General features: G+C 46.4%; 1 protein-coding gene across 3 annotated transcripts in view; it reads left to right on the top strand.

The window, feature by feature from the left end:
- Nucleotides 1–11,527: 11,527 nt before the first annotated feature.
- Nucleotides 11,528–21,115, top strand: part of ULK2 (unc-51 like autophagy activating kinase 2) — a 148,106-nt gene continuing 138,518 nt past the window's right edge. The window contains exons 1-2 of one of the 3 annotated variants that reach the window (XM_075589603.1): nt 11,528–12,977; nt 17,881–17,973. In XM_075589603.1, coding sequence (XP_075445718.1) covers nt 12,888–12,977; nt 17,881–17,973 — 183 coding nt within the window. In that variant the 5' untranslated portion in view covers nt 11,528–12,887. The remainder of the gene's footprint in view (nt 12,978–17,880; nt 17,974–21,115) is intronic. The other 2 variants (XM_075589602.1, XM_075589601.1) reach the window with 2 other exon arrangements.

The raw sequence follows: 21,115 nt of genomic DNA, 5'->3' as shown, positions 1-21,115 counted from the left end.
ATCCCATCAGATGCCTTCACTCGAGTAGGACCTGCGGCCATAATATGAGTTATAGTAGAGGGAATCTACACCTCCGTGTTGCTGGACACTGGGTCTCAAGTGACCATCATCTACCGCCCCTTCTACGACCTGCACCTCAAGCATCTGCCTATGCAGTCGGCAGAAAAAATGAAATTGTTGGGCTTTAGCAGCGAAGACTACCCCATTGATGGTGTGGTTCAAGTGCAGTTAGACATACCGCAGCTCAATACTAACAAATCCCATCCCATGGTAGTAGAAGCGTTGATATGTCCCGAGCCCCGGAACATGCAAATTCCCTCATCAATGTAGAAAAACCTCCCAAAAAGAGAAAAAAGCGCCGCACAGCACGAAGAAAGGATGAAAGCTGATGTGGAAAGTTAAAAATAAGCTTTATTTGCACAAGGTGCAAGCAAGTCCTCTACTGCGGGATTCTATAACACAGTGAGGGTACTCGTAGATTGCGAGCTCCTCAGACAAGTGATAACTCACACACCTGTTTCGTAAGTCACGAGAGATATAACACTATCCCCTTATTCCAAATACCTGTGGTAAACATCCCAACATGAGTGCACGTGCAGGACGGTTCCGATCCTGGGGGCGAGAGCAAGTCGTGGAAAGATGTGCGGGCTATGGACTGCCGAGGGAGTATACTTCATCCATTATGGGTTGCCTAATCGGATGCACTCAGATCAAGGGAGAGACTTCGAAAGCAAGTTGATCAAGGAGCTTCTAAACTTGCTCAACATCGAGAAGTCTCGCACAACTCCATACCACCCTGAAGGAGACGCCCTGCCGGAAAGACTCAACCGAACCCTACTAGATATTCTAGGTACTCTAGGTACTCTAAAGGGCTCTGAAAAGCCGAGCTGGAGGAAGCATGTCGAAACGCTAGTGCATGCCTACAATTGCACCAGACATGATTCCACCGGGTACACACCCTATTTCATGATGTTCGGCTGAGAAGTGTGACTACATGTGGATATTCGCCTCTTAGTGTCCACTGACGGAGTACCAAACATGACACAATACAAGTACGTGAGGCGGCTCCAGGTTAACCTTCATTGAGCATATCAGCTGGCAGAGAAAGCCACAGCCAGGCTGAACGAAAATAACAAGCGGAGGTATGACCACAAGGTCCACCATTGGGAACTTCGGGCCGGAGACGCAGTTCTCCTACGAAACTTAAGAATCCAACGGAAGCACAAGCTAGCTGACCGGGCCTCCCTGTATACCATATCCGAGATGTGGATGGAAGGTTAAGGGTCTGGCATCGAAACTACTTGCTACCAATTCCTCAAGTGGGGGAAGACGAACCTGAACCATCTCCAGTAATGTCGACCAGTAACCCACAGGAGTCCAACAAAACTCTGGATACTGTAACAACACTTGACCAAGATCGATTGGAAGGAACCTCTGCCGTAAACAACGGAGACTGGTGGGCACCACCCAAAGAAGTGACATGTAATGAGCCAGTGCCTCTTGTACCCTCCCCAGTGCCTTCAACAAGCCAACCACTCGACCCAAAGAGTCTGAGCTTTATACCAAATAGATTGTACAGAAAATTAGCAAAAATAGCCCCAAATCCAGTGCTCCAAAGAAACCCAAGTATGGTGTAGATGTACTGATGCAGCCACGAGTATCCGAACACTTGCCTTTGAAAATCTGGGGCAATACCCCAGTAATGCTGCAACATTTCTGTGCATTTCTGCAGACAGACTAATGGCCCATCGGATTAACACAGCGGGGGTCCCTGGCAGTCTCATTCAAACAGACTGCCAGGGACCCCTGCTGTGTTAATCCGATGGGCCATTAGTCTGTTTGCAGAAATGTCACAGAAATGTTGCAGCATTACTCGGAGATTGCCCCAGATTTTCAAAGGCAAGTGTTCGGATACTCGTTGCTGCATCTGTAGTAATAAATATTGGCATCAAAGTCTCTTAATGTATCAGCAGGGTTAATGTAATACCTGGTTACAATGAGTCCATCTGAGCGCGGTCTCGTGAAGATAAGTATAATATAATGATATGCAAATCCTGTTGCTGGAGTTGACGTGTCACGCCTGAAGCCTCGCTGGAACGCGACTCAATGCACAATCACCACCCGGCAGTAAGGACTCCAATGTATACCATATTCATCTGGCTTACAACAAAGCACAACTAATGTTGAAAGTGAAGAGACTCGGGGTCGTTGGATTCTACAACAGGCAGAGGATGTAGCCGAGCTCCCTCTTACCTCTGGTGTAGGGAGGGGGGTTCTGAGCCGCTGGAGCTCCATGGCGGAACCAGAGTACAGGGGGCCACCATCTCGGGGCTCGCGCATGCGCGGATGCGCAGTAATGTTGCAGTGGCGATCTTAGGTGGCTCCGTATACATAGCATTGCAGGACTACATGTGTCAGAATCCTCTAGGAGGGAGAGATATAGAGGTTTGGCATGAACGGAGACCACGAGTCAATCAAGCAGGAGCCGGCAAAGAGGATAGACGTGTCCAGGAAGCCAGTAAGCCCCTGAACTCAGCCAGAGTTCTTCCTTAGGCCCCAGGTAGTCCCCTCACCATAGTGGATGTGTGAGGGACCGCCCGCAGTATAGGGAGTTACCCTTAGAGGGTAGGAGCTGTCCAAAGGCAGTCGGACAGGGGACAGCAAGGAGACGGGTAGTGTCCAGGAAGCAGTGCTTCCCTGGACTAGGCTAGGATTCACTACCAAGGCCCCAGTTAGTCCCCGATCCCTCCAAACAGTACAGTTTTGTAGTGAAGGCCCCAGATAGGGACACTCCCTTTAGTACTGTTGTAGTAGTATTGCACCGTGTCCGGATGGCCACGCGGTGCCCTGCGGCCTGTGACCAGGCCAGGCCCTATAGACATTATGGGAGGCACTCCTGCTGGAGCTCCCCCACAAGGCGGATCATCACTGTAAGATGAGAGGGGATTTTGCAGACCCTCACATATTGGGACCACGACTGCGGCTCTGCAATAGAGAATCTCCACCATTCCCTGGTCTTAGCCAGGAAGGTACCCACTGTGCATCACACAACACAGTTAGCGCTACCTCACATTTGGGTGGGCCTGCTTGTGTGGACATCGGGTTGCAGGTGCCCAGGGCATCCTCAGTACTTTGGGGGACTCACTCTTGGTGTTGGTATTGCATTGGGGCATTGTTATCCTTATTGTTATTATATGTGCCTGTGTCAGTAAACTTTAGTTATATACCTTTGTGTGTATCACTTATTACTGTTATTGGTTCCTGTGATGGGTTATACCACCAATGCTGGGATGTCTCACTGGTGGAGGCGCTGTCCCGAGAGGAGAATGAGCTCACCCCAGGCTCCCAGTGGCGGAGGCTTAGGCCTCCTGTGAGCGAACAGGTATAACAGCACACGTAGTTCCCTTAGTCACAGGGAAAGGGGGCTACATTATATATATATATATATATGTGTGTCATTGTGTGTGTCCCCATCAGTCAATGTGTGTGTGTATGTCTGTCAATCGGTGTGTGTGTGTGTGTGTGTCTCTCTCTCTGTTTGTGTTGTGTGTATGTCTCTCTCTGTGTTCTGCCCCCCCTCTCTCCTGACTCCCCCCACACCCGGAAGAGCTGCGCATGGGGGGCTCTGTCTGAGTCTCCTGAGCAGCTCCCCCCTCTCCATCTTCCCCCACTACCCGCCGGTGGAGGTACACAACCAGAGCAGCCCCCACTCTCTCCTCCCAGCTGAGCTGCGGACATGGCTGTGTGTGTCCTGCTGCAGCCAGCCCCCCGGCGGAGGCACGGGGACACCAGGGGGGAGGGGGTGGGTGCAGCACGCGGGCGGTGTTTGGCGCATCACGGGAAGGGGGAGGGGGCACAGCTTGTTTATACTGGTGTAGCCATGAATCTTCTTGGCTACTAATCTGCCCTGCCTAACAAATACGCCCTGGTACCAGTGCAGACAGTGTTAGGGTTAATCCGGGTTTTCCCCCGCAGTGAGCAGCTCCTTGAGTGACAGGGGAGGTGGGCTCAGGGTCTGTGCTCTGCCCAACCAGGGGCTCAGACCTAGGACTTTCCCCTTGGTACATAAGGGGCTGCACAGCTGAATTTAGTGGGCCTCTACAGAGTGGTTCTCTGAGTTGGAAGCGTGGAGCAAGGGCTCTGGCCACCTTCCTTCCCCTCCCTTAGGGGAGTGGGACATCTACCTCTTATTCCACTAGGGAATGAGAGGAGCTGAGGATAGACCCTTGGAGCCTCAAGCCTCCTGGGTTGAGCCAGGGACCACCCGAGTGTACCGGTTGTATACTGTGTTTTGATGTTGGAAGAATAAAGACCGTTCCTGTTTTATATACTCCTGCCTGAGAGTGCAGTTATTTGGGGGGAGTACCAGAGAATTTTCCTGCAAGGACTGCACCCAGTTCTGCTGGGGGCGCTGCACCAGTAAGAAAGAACCACCTAGCAATGAAAACCTGTCCTGTTCGTCCCCACTACCATCGGCGGGCGCTCAGTATTCTGTGAGCCAGCAGGTGAGCAGCACAAAACACTGTGTAATAGTGAAATCTCCCAGAAGGTGGGGGAAAACCTGTTACACTGGTATGATTTAATGGTGGTGTTTTGGATATTAGTTTGATGTGATGCTATGAGTGCAGATCTATTTTGCTGTATTTCTTTAAAATATATATAGCATGGGTCCCCCTGGTCCCCTTTTGCCCCCTTTGTCCCCTCACCTCTCGGCGCGGTTGCACCTGACAGCGGATGCAGGGACAGGTGCGGGTGGCACTGCAGGGGTTGTGGAGTGGCGATCGGCTCCGGCGGCTCTCTCTCTAGATGGAAGGGCTCCGCGGGAACTACAGCCCCCAGAAGGCACAGGGGGCTGCTATCACGAGGCGTGGCACAGCCAATAGGGCTGCAGGCTTAATAGAGCAGGAGAAAGGATACATTTCACGCTCTGAGACCACGCAGCCAGTCGGAGCTGGGACAAGGAAGGAAGGGGTAGGTGGTATGTGCAGTGTGTCAGTGGCACCTGCATTAGGCCAGAGACCCCCTGGCCCCAGCTAGCCCCCAACTCCCCTCAGCTTGTGGTTGCTGCAGGGACATGCCCATAGATAGGGACACTGTCCCTGTAGCATAAGAGATAGGGACACAGCCAGGACGTGGCTGAATCCTGGCCTACGTTGGTCTGGGACCAGACCATCTGCTACCTTCAGAGACTCTCTTCAGTGTGGTACCCTTCAGCTGGATACCACCCAACGCGGAGGCGGACACATCGCTGACATCGTTGGACAATGAATCCCATCTTCTACATGGCGTCCGGGTGCGAGACCACCCGGCTGGTACCTCCCTCCACAAGTGCAACAACGTACACCTCAGTTCTTGTGGGCAACGCTGACCTACACATTTGGGTGGGTCACTACTCGTGGACACCAGGGTGGTTGGGTCCCCGGGGGACCCTTAGGTTGGGAACTATATCATTGAGGTGTGATCATGGTGTTGGGGACACAGTGTGAGGTTGTGGCCCTGCGAGGTCTGAGTGTTTCTATATTAATATTAGTATTAGTTACATGTGTATAGTAAACCGGTTATATTATACAAGTGTGTATTCGTTATTGTCCTTCACAGGGTTATCCCACACTGTAAGGAACCCCCACAGGTGGAGGCACTGTCGACCGAAGGTTCACCCCAGGTTCCCAGCAGCAGAGGGTCAGACCTCCTGTGAGCCACAGGTAAAGCAGCACATACACAGTAGCCACCATATCTTCCAGGGGGTGGTGGAAAGTGCGCTACATATAATGCAACTACTGAATCAGTATTTTCACTATACGGTCTATATTTTATAGTAGAACACATCAAACTTTAAAACTAGTGAAAACACACACTCAGTATCATTATACACATAACGTACTGTACAGAGCTAAATTCTAAAATTTGAGTCTGTTAATGACCAGGAAGAACATATAATTGCAGCCATTTTAAATGTGATGCACAGAACACATGGGCTTTCACTACAATGGTCAGGAATTTACCTAACTATTTGATATAGTTAATTCATTGTTTTTGGCTTTAAATGTAATGGTATATGCAAATGTTACCGTGGCAGGGTCGTGCATTTCCAGAGCAAAAAGCTTAGTGTGTGCCTGTGTCAGTCAGGTTCTTTTTCTGAAACTGTAACCCCACTCCCCTCTCAGGAAGCAAGTGTCTTCAACTCCTAGGTTGAATGAGTTTAAGTGGTATTAAATTACATGCATCTTGCAGTCATATCTCACTGATACTGCAGCTGAGGTGAAGAGAGTTCAACATACATTGGCCTCCTCCTTTCCCTGATCCTACTGTATAGTGCATATAGTTTCAGGGTTACCGCAGCACCTGAATCCAGCAAGCTGACTGCTTGCCGGTCACCGACTGTGACCGTCGTGAGGTGTCTGCTCCGGCCATCCTTCTGCCGCAGCTCTGCTGGTGCACCGGGATGTCCGCCGCTCCTGGCTGTGGGCACCAAGGAAACCAGGGCAGGCTCTCCATGGGACATCCCGCTGGGGGTTGTTTCCATGACTGGGCTGGGATCCTTAGTGGAGGCCACCCGTACTCGGGCTACCGGCCTCGCAGCTGGGGTGCGTTGCCCCTGATGGGGTCCGCTGGAACGCAGAGGCTCCGGGCAGTCCGGCTTGATGTGTCCCATGCGGTTGCAGTTGTAGCACCGCCGCTCATGCCGGAGCTCTCCCATCTTGGATGGACTGCTGCCCGCAGGCGGCTTCTTGTCCACTGGGGAGTGGTGTGGACCCCCTTGGCGGGGACTGTCTCCGCCGCTTTGGTCGCTGCCTTTGCGTTGATCAGGGCTCGGCTCGTGATGTAGTCGTCCGTGAGCCTTGCTGCCTCCTGGTGAGTCTTGTTTTTTTTGTCGAACACCCAAGCTCTCACTGCCGGAGGGCACTGTTGTAGAAGCTGTTCTTGAAACACCAGGTCCAGCAGAACCTGATAAGTCTTAGCCCCACACCCCTCCAGCCACCGGGTCCCGTGCAATGCCATGAGGGCACCAAAGGTCACAAAGGACTCCAGAGGTTGTTTCTCCTCCGTCCGGAACTTGCCACGGTAAGCTTCTGGGGTGAGAGCATATTGGACCAGCAACAGTTCTTTCAAATGCTCATAGTCATCACTGAGCTCATCCGGAACAGCCAGCACGGTCTGTTTGGCCAGACCGGACAGCAAGGGGTCAAGTCGCATGACCCGTTCCTGTGGAGGTACCTTGTACCGCCGACACTGCATCTTAAAGTTCCTTAAGAAGCTGTCAATATGGTCGGCACCCTCCACAAACTTGGAGAAGCTGTGAAGGTTCAGCTGGGGAGCATTCCGGTCCACATATGAGGGGGGGGTAAGCGGGTCGGTTTACCGCCAGAGTCAGGAACTGCAGTCGCTCTTCCGCGGTCCCTCTGTCTCCCTACGTAGTAATTAGTGCCAGCATTTCAGGGGTAAATGGATTGGTCGGCCGCAACGGCCAATGCCCCTCCTGCTGCATTACTCCTGTGGTCGCGGAGTTCACCCAAGTCTCTGCCGTCCCGGCCCTGGGTCCATTCCCTGCTCTCCGGGCGGTTGATGTACGGCCGCTGAAGCTGTGGTTCTTGGCTCAGGCAGCCGGGTTTCGTGCACTCTGATCGCCTCCTCCATCTGTTCCATATCCCTGCCCTCCGTGGGCAGCCCGTACTCAATAAACCTTTCTCTCAGCTGTGCCCAGGTCCGGACAGTAGATGAACCGGCACCCTCGCTCATGCTTAGATAATTCTTGCGAGTAGTTTAGAACAATGAGGTGGTACAATATCCCCTGTTATATGTTGTACAACAGTGTGTCCAGTATCACTAGCCTTAGGAACTCGCACTTTACCCGAGTTCCCGCTGTATTACAGAATCCCGCAGTAAACTGTAACACAGATTCAATTCAATCCCGCCGCTGCCACCAGTTTATTATAAGCCTGTCACGATAGCTTACAGGGTTATAATATACACCAAAATAACTGGGTTGAATTGAATGCGACTGTGATATGATAAAGAAAGTTTATTCTTCAGGGAAGGTGAACACACAAGATTGGACAAATAACAAATGGAATATTTACACTTACGTGGGGATAGGACAATGAAGTAATCAGGATTCAGATTAGCAATTCATCAGGCATCAGTTATCAGTCAGGTAAAATCATGAAGAACACTGGGCATAGAGCTTACCATCGTTTTTATGTGATTTGGGCTCTATACCCTAACATTGGGTCTTAGGTATTGGCTAACAATTATTTGTACCCTATCACCTTTTGCCAGCTAACGTGGGAAGCACTTTGGTACCTGCCCCTAGCTAGCTGGCACATGCGCACAATCCCTTAGTCAGGCTCCCATTTTCCTAACCCCACTCAAAAGAGTTGGTGTCACTAAGTCTGCCAGATGGGGATCTGGGCCGGAGAAACCTGACTAAAGGTGTGAATTATAGCACTTCATGTGAAAGGCCATGTCCTGCTTTCTCTCCACCCTGTATATACAAACCGGGGGGATCAGCCTTTGATCAGTGGCCTTTGTGTAGACATACTGTCGCCCCCTGACCATTAACATACTGTATGGGCCAGTAGTTCTTGCGGGCTTTACACTAGGCATAAAATACAGTGAGTTCACAATATTTTATATACGATAAAATATTCCGTTCGGTTGGGCCGAGCGAGCTACAAATTGCCATACCCTCATGCCGGAGGGGCTTCTACATGGTGGAGATAACAATATATGACTTAAACACCACATGTTAGACATATAGCATTTCTCTGCCATTGGAGTCAATGGCAGAACCACATTTTAAACAGTTACCCATACTCCGTTCGGTTGATCGGAGATGGAAATTGCCATGTAATCATGCCGGAGCAGTGACTGCATGGTGGCCAAATCCCAGCCCTCTAGTGCTTACCGAACCGGAGATACGGGTTTTAGGTTTTCGCACTTTCGCACTTGGTGTTTTAAAACCAAGCGGCTTTTCTCCGCCATTGTGGTCAATGGGGCGACCCTCATGGCGGACGCGACCCTTTCCCGTGGCCATTGCCCGTCGGACTCTGTTGGGGTAGAGTCAGGAGTTTCCCCTGAGCTAGGGGCAAAAAGAATTGGACCGCTACCTGCCCTAGGACCGGAGTTACAATTTTAATATGAATGAACTTGGCCATGACCAAGTTCCCATGCCAATTTAGTGATCAAAAGCTTTTCTTGAAATTGTATCCGCTTTCGGAGATTGCGGTTTGGCCGGCAGCCAACTCATTCTTGGAGAGTGGACTCGAGGAATCCCAAAAGAAAGGCATTACGCCATTCACTTCAATGGAGAAATTCCGCTCATCCTCTCGGGCGCCATCTGCTGCTCTTCTTTGATATCAGGCCAAAACCCTTGAAATCTCCATAGACTTGCATGGAGCGCCAATGGCGACCTATGGGACGGGCTTCCAACCGGGATTAAAAAGGCGGGAAGGGGAACAAAGGGCCATAAACATGTAAATACCATTCACCCTTTCTCTCCCGACCTGATCCCAGTGTATGTGTTTGGTGCATACACTGTAAGGGGAGAAATACATGTAACCAGAACACATTTTGCACTGAGGCAGGGGAATAAAAACACATGTAATCATTATTACAGTTAACCCCTCGCCTCCAACATGATGGTAGGGGTGGCCAGCTGGGGTGTAACACCTTTATTACCGGGCCAGCCCCCATCGCTACACCGACAGAGGACAAGCCAGTACATAGGCAAGAACCTTTAATAAGTAATCAAGACTCCACACAGAACAGAACCAGAGGCATGAGCATAAGGAGTCAGGACACAAAACACAGGCAGGGGAAGAACAGGAAACTGTAAGGACAGAGGACAGGATCACCAAGAGGAGACAGACAGACAGAGGAACCCCAGAGCACACAGAAACAGCAGCACACCCAGTAGACAGACAAGGAAACTGTGGCTGGGAGCAGGATGCCTAGGAAGACTCTGACACTACTACCCCCTCCCAAGAGCGTTCTCCGGACGATCCACCAAGTTCTTCAGGGAGTCCTGACGGCCAAAGTACTTGTCCCCACAGTGACGGCACAGGAACAAGAAACTGGTCCATAAGAGCTCTTCATAAAAATCAGTGAGGGTATTGAGTTCACTTTCCATGGTCTCTTTCTGTGACCAACATATCTCTTTTAGCTTTGGAATCTCTTTCTCCAACTTAATCTTTTCAGACTCCAATTTAGCACTAAATGTCTGTTCCTTGTAACCCTTGCTTAGGTCTTGCAAAGCCTCTGCCAGCTTGCTTTTGAATTCTGTCTGATGTCCGGAAGCTATTTCTACTGTCATCAACACACCAAACTCCCTTCCAAACCTATTGGGACCAGCTGTACGGGTGGACCAAACTCCATCCTGAGGCATACTCCGTCCCACAATGAGCAGCCACTTTACCTTTTGTTTCAACATTGCCCCTGTGACAAAATGGGCAGCAAGGATTCCAAAATTAAAGGTGAAGTCCTGTCCTGCTGCCCATTACTATCAGTAACCCTGGGGCTAATGGTAGGCCCCAGTATTTTGCCCTTACATTATTATGTAAGTGTATGTTATGTTAAACACGTGAAAGCAGTGGTACTGCTTTATCTCAATGTGTATTTTGCCTTAAAACTCATAAAAGCAGTGATCCCGCTTTGTCCAAGTGCTTAGGGACGTGTGGAGGTAACCACAGGACTTATTCATGATCGAGCTATGATGCTTGGGTCGTTCCATATTTCAGGCCCGTTTAGATGGATCTTTGTGGCTTGGGTGCAAAGTACATCGTTTGCAGAGGCTGGGGTGCAAAGGGGGCCTGCTGGGATTCAACACAAAAGCAGAGCTTTGTTCTGTACGGACATGCTGTATCCCCAATAGGTTGGCGCTTTACAAATAAACATTGATAATAAATAATAGCCCAAGGTCATGCTACTAAATATGTTTCCTAAATCATCCAAAATCACACTTACATTAGGTACAGCTAGCTACGTAGCATCAGTTTAATAGTTTCACACCATGAAATGTATGTGTATGAAGATTACTTTTTTGGGTTGCATAGCCACCAAATCCCACTATTTTTGTTTTTTTGTCACTGGACAGCTGAGTAAACCCTGCTGAGTGTTTCACTAGATTTCAAAGCAGAGGATTGCATGGAAGAATGAAACCCATTCACTTAGTCCCTAGCAACAGCCTATGTGGCGGAAGCAGCTACTGCTCACAGGCTACGAGGGAAGAGCTAAACTGCCTGCGTCTCCCATGCTGACACTGTCCTTGTCTGACACTGGGCGGAAGTGAAGTCACAGGAAAACTTGAACGAAACGAGATCACTCCGCGTGGATTCATTCAAGTCAATTGCACTTAAAACATCCGGGGAAAAAAAGAAAATAGGTCAGTTATAAAACCAACTACCGGTAGATGCTATGCACCAACTTCAAACACACACACATCTGCTAATAATCGTCCATATCACATATTTTAGGTTCTGCGCAAAAGAATCGCGGCACATAGGAAAGAAAACGTCAAACGGCCGCGAACTCTTTGATGGGGGCGGAAGGACAAGCCGTAGAATACGTCGTGCGTGATATAAAAACACTGTCGCAGCGCTCTCGCCATCATAAGTGAAGTGTTCAGAAATGATTCCGGAAGGGAGCCAGCGATAGACACAGAGCTCATCTGTTTACAAGGCACCAAGTCAACCTCACTAGCCGCCTGTCCTTTGTTCCTGCGGATTACCTTCACCTCCTCCCGCCGCCTCACCTGGTGCTTCTCCCTTCCAAAAAGACCAATAAACGACAGAAGACCTGTCTCCTTTTCTTCTTCTTCTGTCTGTTGCATCCGTGATTGTTGTGTATTATCCTCGTTGGCCATCGGGCAAAGACACAAAGAAGCAGGGTGCATCTGAACGTATTGAACAGCCTCGACCGCTCCTCCCAGCCGCAGGGAAAGAAGCGGCACAGTTGGCCCTGTTGGTGCTCCCTCGCCCGGTGTCACACTGAAAGAGTGACCACAGAAATACAGGTCTCCGGGTGCCATGGGGCAGCTTCTCCTGTGAAAGGAAGGAGCTACTGGGCTCAACATTAAAACCTACATATCAACATCATGCTACTTTGTCAGCCAGAAGACTGGGATGACGGGTGTAGGCACTTGTATATATGTATATGAAAACATGTGTTAAATCCTGTCTCTATTAACTGCTTCAGGAAATTTACATCAACATTAGCATCTGCATGGGACCAAGCAACCCATAATTATGTGAAATAAACGCAAACACCTGTTTTTGTAAAAAATAAATATGTAAGTAAATAAAATAACCTCACAGCTGCCTGGGACACCCCCCTCTCCCCCCCCCCCCCCCACATCATTACAAGTATGAAGCTGCACCAGCACATATCTTAAACCCCCCCGGCGCCTCTGGTTCCTGGACCTCCTGAAAAGAGTGGGATATTAGACTGAAAGAATCATTACAAATAATAATTTTGTTGCAGAATAATTTATCGACATCAGTAAGTGTGGACCCTGTCGATGAGGGTTGTTATGGTTCAAGACAAGTGAAACCCGGTCAAAGTGAGAGGATTGACCAGCCTGGAGAAAAAGTGGCCCCTCCAACAGTCACGTTTACTTGAACCTTGCCCTGGATTGAACATCTAGTACACCATGTTGAAGCTGCCTCCTTACTCCACTTTGTAGCCACAGTGTCCTCTGAACACCCCCCACAGCATCGTGGAAAGAAAAGAAGATCCTATGATGGTAGAAGCATCAACTTTGCTGGGAGACAGTTACTTTTTCAACAAGGAAGAGAGACCAAGTTGAGTGTGTGGTTGTTGGAAAGGAGGCGACGCTGCCAAGGAGTAAGCTGCATCATTGTGCACTGAATGAACATCCCTGCAGCTTGAGGATGGAGGTGGTGGGCGATTTCGAGTACAGCAGGAAGGACCTCATAGGGCATGGGGCCTTTGCTGTGGTCTTCAAAGGCCGCCACCGGAAGGTAATTATAGTAGACCATGTGTCCACCCTGTGCATGTCCCATACACCCTGTTCTATGGTTGCAGTGCAATGGTTAAATAGCTGTATTGGACCAACTGGCCAACATTTGTAGATGATGCTTTCTATGGCTCCAGTGTTCTTACTGAGTGTTTTCTTCATAGGTGAGAGACATCTGAAGAAGAGACATGACCTGACAAACCTGTGTTATGGACAAGCAGTCAGTTGAAAAATATATAATAGATTGGTAGCGAGGATTGAATGAATGTTTATTACAGCGTACGCAGGATTTGGTGTACATATGACATTATTTTTGATAAAGCAGTCAATTGCAAAGAGCACCTGACAATGTAGACTAGGCATGCTCTGTTTTTCCTTTTTTAAATATCCTACGTATTACAGCATCTATGAAGATCGTGCATGATGGTCCGATATGTAATCAAGCATCTCCTTATTGATATTATACCATAAATCCCAATTATAGTCCATAACTCTTAAGTACAACACTAGCAAACAAAAATATTTAAGTTACAATGTACAAGGATTCCTGCTCATTGGCACACATTGATATAAGATGGCTATGAAAAGAGACACTTGACTGAATCTATCAATAATAAATTATTGGTATAAATAGGCATCTGCATATGTCACAGAGCATGGCCGTTAGATAACACTACAAATAGATACACTTGTAGGCACAATAAGTAAGAAGATAAAAGACGTCTATATTCTGAATGGGACAGGCTGGACATAAGAGGATGCAACTGCGATCATTAATATTTTATATGTACATTTCTGGCAATGAATACTTTGTTGTTCATAATAAAATAGTACTGGCACAATACAGCTTTGCTCTGAAAAGTGCACAATCCAATTTCTTTTTACTAACATGCAAAGGGCGTAACTCTTTCGTTGTAGAAGAGGTCTCTGGCAGTGAATGGGTTAAAAATAACATGTCCAAGTTTACAGCTGAGCCTTGTATTTTAATATTAGTGGCTTGCTTAACCACAAAGTCTCCTTTTACTGTGTAGGGCATATCACACATACAGATGTGCATCTGACAATTCATTGTTGCCTAAAGTGAGATGTTAAACTGTATTCTTGATTTTTCAAAGTCCCTGTATTGGACTACTTATTCTGTCATAGCTTTACCCGAATTTAATGTGCAAGCATCCTAAATGTGTGCCATTTGTAACCAGTCCTTTCTGCAACATAGATATAATTTCCATAGTCTTGATAAAGGTGTATGCAAGGTCCTCACCAAGCTTATTTCTTGAGATATGGAGTGACAGACGGCACTGCAGCTTTGAGATTTGTGTTTGCTGTGTGAGATAGGGCTGACACAGCTTTGTTATTGATGGGCTGATGTTGCAACATTACACTCCTTTGCTGCCAGAGAAGCTTGCAGCACATTGCAAGGCAATTCATTTCTGGGAATTCTGGCACTAAAGGTGTTAATATTTGGTTTATGTCCTTTTCTCAATTTTCCTGTTTCTGTATGGATTAAACATCTGTGATGCAATTGTGTCAACACCTATATGTCCTCATTGAACATACTGTTTACCTCCATCAATGGACAGTGTTGATCACTATGAATTGCATTCACACTGGGTGATCTTCTGAAATGTAATTGTTTCCTAACCCTGGGTTGAAGGTGTCTAAAATTTGGTTAGAACAAGTCTGGTGATTGGCTTGGTTTCTGAGTGAACAATCCTCAGAACTCCCATTCTAACCAGCTACTATCACTACTGTAGTACATGTACAGTAAGATCTCAATTAAAACATTATAAATGCCAATGTGTATAGTCTAGAGCAGTGATTCTCAAACAATTTTTACATTGTGCAACCCTTGCTAGAAAATATTTATTCCGCAAACCCCTAAAAATAAATCCTATTTCCTATTAATCGGTCTATTGATAACAAAATACTTGATCGATCCTAGGCTTTATAGTGTCCTCAACTTGTGTGGGGAACACGCATAATTATAACACGCCCCAAACTGCAACCAAAACGGGTGATCTGTAAATTACTTCAGGAGCTTCCAAAGTTACACCCCACAATGCCTTACTGCTGTGGATGCAAAGCATTGTGGGGAGCAACTTTGGAAGCTATTGCTCTAATTTGACAGCTATACCACCCATGCTAAGGTGCAGTTTGTGGCACTAAGTGCACAGGCTCAAGAACCCACTTTGCTGCCTGGGATCTGCCATTACATTTTTTTCTTTTGGAGACACCTTACAAACCCTATGTTTAGAATCACTGGTCTGGAGTACAGGGACGTCTTAACAGCATTATAGGCCCCCGGGCAAAGCAGGGCACTGGGCCCTGCCAACTCTCTGCTACAAGTCGTAATTTTTCTCCTTCTACCAAGTTAGCGGGAGATTTAAATGTTGAGGCGGGTGATCGGAAAATTAGTGTTAAATTCTGGTCTGTGCATAGATTAGCATGGGGCCCCTATGCTCTTGGGGCCCCTGGGCAACTGCCCAGCGTGCCCATGCGTTAAGACGGCATTGCTGGAGTATAGTTATTACACAAAATGGGTCATTGCTTCAATGTAACTTAACTGCAGATTGTCTTTTGCTTCATACTTTAAATGGTAAGCTCAGAACATGTCAATTTAGACTTCTTCTTGGGCTTCTTCTAAACATGTTTGCTGCTGAAGGAGTCTACAATGCATATATTATTGTGCCTCACTGCATTAGCAATTGTGCCTGCTTATTTCATCTTGGATTTTCAAGGGCTATGAAGTGACTCCAAACCAATTGCTTCCATAGTCAACTCTATCCTGTCTGTAGGCCATATCCCTAAGACCTGGAAAACTGCCAGAATTGTCCCAATCTTCAAAGTGGGGACAAAAACACTGTCTCAAACTACAGGCCAATCTCACTTCTCCCAATTCTATCCAAAGTCATGGAAAAATGTGTCCACTCCCAAGTAAGGGATTTCTATACCAAAACAAATTTCCCTAGCCAATTCCAATCTGGCTTTCGTCCCAAACACTCCACCGCAACTACCCTGCTAAAAGTTTGCAATGAAATCCAGTGTGGAATGGAACAGGGACAACTCACTGGTGCAGTATTCCTAGATTTTGAAAAGGCTTTTGACACAGTTGATCATGCTATCCTGCTTAACAAACTCCAGAGCTCTGGAATAGGGAAGCATGCTTTAAACTGGTTTCAGTCCTACCTATCAGGAAGATCCCAACATGTGTCCATCTCAGGCTCTAACTCCAACCCCCTGGATATCACCTGTGGTGTCCCGCAAGGCTCTGTTCTGGGGCCCCTACTCTTCTCAGTGTTCATTAATGATCTTCCCACAGCTTGTAAGGAAGCCTCAATACACATGTATGCAGATGACACAATCCTATATGCACACAGCCATAGCCTCTCTGACCTTCAACACATACTTCAGTCTAACTTTTTGAGACTCGAAAACTGGATTTCTCAAAACAAACTGTTTTTAAACACTGACAAGACTGTAACAATGGTATTTGGGACCAAGACTAAATTTGTAAAGCTTCCAGTGACTGAGCTCCTGATTAGAACCAACGCTAACACCACCCTAACCCCTGTCACTAGTTTTAAATACCTGGGCTTATGGTTTGACTCCCACTTAACATTCGGGATGCACATTGATACCCTGACAACCAAGACCTACGCCAAACTAGGGGTACTTTACAGGAACAAATCCTCCCTAAGTCTCCTGGTCAGAAAGCGTATCGCACAGCAGATGCTAATGCCAATTATTGACTATGGAGACATAGTATATGGCTCGGCACCTCAAACCCACCTTAGCAAACTTGACACCCTCTACAATTCAATTTGTCGTTTTGTTCTCCATTGCAACTACAACACACATCACTGTGATATGCTCAAAGAACTAGATTGGTCAACACTAGAGTCTAGGCGCAAAGTTCACCTTTCCTGTCTTGCCTTTAAATTCTTCATGGGCAAACTACCCAGCTACCTGAACAAGCTCCTCACCCCTACCACTTGCAGCACTTATCACCTGACATCAGACTCCAAAAGACTGTTCATGGTCCCAAGGCTCAACAAAGTATCCGGACGTTCCTCCTTCTCCTACCGTGCACCCCAAAACTGGAACAACCTACCAGAGACTCTCACATCCACCACCAGTTTAAGTTCTTTCAAATCTAAGGCTGTCTCACATTTTAACCTGGTCTGTAACTGTTTCATACGCTCATAATATATATTTTCTTTAACTGTGCACGCAATGTCTTGTATATAATTTATACCCTGTTCATTTATGTAACTGTACTTGTAACCATGTATTATTTGTTTTACTCTGTGCCCAGGACATACTTGAAAACGAGAGGTAACTCTCAATGTATTACTTCCTGGTAAAATATTTTATAAATAAATAAATAATAAATAATTCGGTGGAGGTGAGAGATAACCCCATGTACTTTATTAGTTCAACTACTGGAACACTGAGATTAAAAATCTCGCCTCAATATAAAAAAATGCACACAATTACATTTGCAATAATTATAATAATTAACACAATTATTCCACATAAGCAGAGCAATGTTATTTGATCACAAACTTGCATAAAGAAAAATGATCCTGCTGCAAACCTCAAACATGTATGTTTCTATATTAGATTTTTTTGTTGTCTTGCATGTCTGCTCTTTACAACCAAGGTATGCTGTCACTGTGTTTGAAATGTGCTTATGTTAATAATATTTGTTTTAAAAGTATGTCAATGACTTCGCATAGAGGTCTGGCAATGAATTGGCAAATAGATCTCTGGGCACTGCCAAGATTTGTTGAGCACTACAACATGCAAAACAGCAAGACTTCTTTATTGTATTGCATGGCTTAATTATTTACAACACACACTCTCAAAAAGTGTGTTTCATTTAGTTTTTCTCTTTCTCTCTTTAGAAAACAGACTGGGAGGTGGCCGTGAAGAGCATCAACAAAAAGAACCTATCAAAATCACAAATCCTGCTTGGCAAAGAAATCAAAATTTTGAAGGTAAGAGATTATCCTTTATTTATGCACTTGTGGATTGTTGAAAGACTGATGTAGCGTCATTGCATAAGCAGCAGTGGGATAAAAGCAGTGCAGACCCAATAGACTTTATGACTGCTCAGCAATATTTTAATAATACCTATTGTATATAAGTCCAAATAGATGGGCACTCCAACCAAACAGTAATATAATAGAGGGCATAGTCAGGCCGCGTTCATGGTGGAGGCGTTGCTACGGGTTTCCGCGTGCATGTGCACGTTTGGGACTCTTCTATGCTACGTTATAGAAGGTAGCACAGTACTGGCGGCGATGTATTACGTCATTGCTGCTGCAGTTTGGAGAGACAAGTCAATTTTTCTTTCCAAGCTGCAGTTGTGTGATGTCAGCGTCACATGAGCTGGTCCAGGCAATGAGGGCGAACCAGCTCTGTGATGTGTTCGCCACCCCCCCGCCACAGATTGCTGTGGGTGCGGGGGCGCGCTTGATAGCCCCTGCCGTCACCATGAGTGCGGCCTAAGGCTTTGTCCATAGACATTTCTCCCATGCAGAGGCACACATAGGCTGAGGGAAAGCACGTGCTTTCCTTGGTTATGGTACGCGCACCGTCCGTGGGCGTGCCAATGACGTCCCGGAGCTGGTTCGCTCTCATTGGGCAAACTTCTCACGTGACCGCCCTATCGCGCGACCCCTCTTGCCTCCGCCCGCACGCTGCATGTACGCAAACACTGCCCTAAGGCTGTCTGTTCGCTCAGCGTGCGGACGCGTCCGCGCTGTCTGCCACAGTATAGACGCAGCCTAAGCCAGTAGACCTAATGGGAAACGGTATTATAAAAAACAAGTCTAAGTGCCATTCATCACTGCTTCAAAGTTTATTGCAGTCCGATCAACGTTTCGACCCCAGTGGAGCCTACTTTTATTTACTTTTTTTTAATTCTAAGTCCATGCTATACAGTATGTTTTTGATTACATTATTTGCCATTCACTTCTGGTGCGCTGTCTTTTGTGTTGTGTGATACATACATATATGTGTGTGTATTCTTCAGTATTAGGTGATACCTTTTTTATTTGGACTAACAATTTATGTCATAGGACAAGATTTCGATAGTTTTCCTCTCTTTCTCGGGTCAGCAATGAAAACTTTCTCGGGTCAGCAATACTGGTTTACAAAGAAATCTATGGTGAAAAACGAGGTTTGGAAAGCAGAAAAAAATAGAGATTTAGATAAGGGTGGGTGACAAAGGGATGTTTGAAGAAATTGGAAGGGTAATAAAATGGTGACAAGGAGGGGGAAGGGGATGCTGCAGGGGGGGGGGGGATAATAGTGAATAAGAACATTGGCAGAGAGACAGGCAGAATAATTACAAACAATTGTGATAGTGTGTGAGAAACCCCATATCCGCATTAAGTCCTTTTGTTTTGGTGTCAAAGAGTCTTATCATTCTGAGTTCAAATGTTTTCCGTTCTTGGGTGCATTTGAACATTCCATTGAGGATTTTGATTTTGTAATCATTTATGGAATGATCTGGTTGTGAGAAATGATGTCCCACTGGTGAGCAATATCTTCCTTCATCATGGTGTTGTATAGAGTGTCTGTCTGTGCATATTCATTCTGCCTTTGAAGTTTTTGGCTGGTTTCCCCAATGTAGCATCCTTGGTCACATTTGTTACATTGAATCATATAAACTACATTCCTGGATGTGCATCAATATGATCCTTTAACATTGAGTGTTCCATGATTGTGATTGGCTGTGGGATTTTGGCATATATGTCTGCAGAGTTTGCAACGTGTGTTGTTGCAAGGTTTTGTGCCATTATCATTGTCTGTAAGTCCTGTATGAAGTTTTCTGTTAACTAATTTCTTTTTGAGGTTTGGTGGTTGCCGGAACGCAAGAATGAGAGGTTTGGGGAAGATTTCTTTTAATGTCACATCCTCTGCCAGCATGAGTTGCAGATCTTTGATTGTTTTTCATATTCCCTATTGGGCAGGGTTGTATGTGGCCACATGTTGTATGTGTGTGGTAGGTTCTTTCTGTCTGTATTGTAGCAGGTGTTCTCGTGGGGCTTTTAGTGCAGATGTAATAGTTCTGGCAATAGTCTTTGGCTTATATCCCTTCTGTCTGTACGATTCGGTCAGGGTTGTGAGATGCCGGTTTCTGTCTTCAGTGTCAGAGCATATGCGGTGGTATCTTTTATAGCCTGGCTGTGTATGATCCCTCGTTTTGTATTGGTGGGATGGAAGCTGGAGTTGTGGCGGTAACTGCATCTGTCTGTTAGTTTCTTGTATACAGATGTGTGTAGTTTGCCATCTTTGAGTGTTACTGTTGTATCTAGAAAGTTTACTAGGTTTGCCGAATAATCAATTTTGAGTTTAATTGATGGATGAAATGAGTTCAGGGACTTGTGGAATTGTTTTAGGTTTCCTTCACCGTCTGTCCATATTATAAACAGGTCATCAATGTATCTGTAGGGTTTGTGGGGACATGTAGTTAGGAATGTTTGTTCAAGATTTGCCATGAAAAGATTGTCATATTGCGATGCCATCTTAGTACCCATTGCAGTCCCCATTAGTTGTAGGTACATTTCCTTGTTGAAGCTGAAGTAGTTGTGAGTGAGAATGTTTGGTAATTACGTCAGCGCTGTATTTCTGATCCAGGGGAGATGTTCACAACATATATATGCGTATAAGTGTCAAAGAGGAGTGCTACTGAGCATGGCAATATATATTTAAAACCAGAGACAGAACATGAAACACAGACAGAGCCCAGTGCTACATCCATTGACACAAATACACAGTACAGTGCATATATATATATATATACATATACATATACATATACATATACATATACATATATATATATACATACATACATACATACATACATACACTAAACAACCATTTTTATTCAAAAGAGATACATATACAGCTGAACCCCGTTATAGCGAGACCCGTTATAACGCGAAATCGGTTATAACGCGGTTTTCACGTGGCTCCCATTTAAAAAAAAAAAATTCTGCACACTGCCACACTGCACACACTACCTGCACACACTCTCACTGCACACACTGCCTGCACACACACTCACTGCACACACTGCCTGCACACACACTACCTGCACACACTACCTGCACACACTCTCACTGC

The sequence above is a fragment of the Ascaphus truei genome, chromosome 3, assembly GCF_040206685.1.
Source record: "Ascaphus truei isolate aAscTru1 chromosome 3, aAscTru1.hap1, whole genome shotgun sequence".
NCBI classification, from domain to species: domain Eukaryota; kingdom Metazoa; phylum Chordata; class Amphibia; order Anura; family Ascaphidae; genus Ascaphus; species Ascaphus truei.
This window is presented reverse-complemented; position numbering and strand designations above follow the sequence as displayed.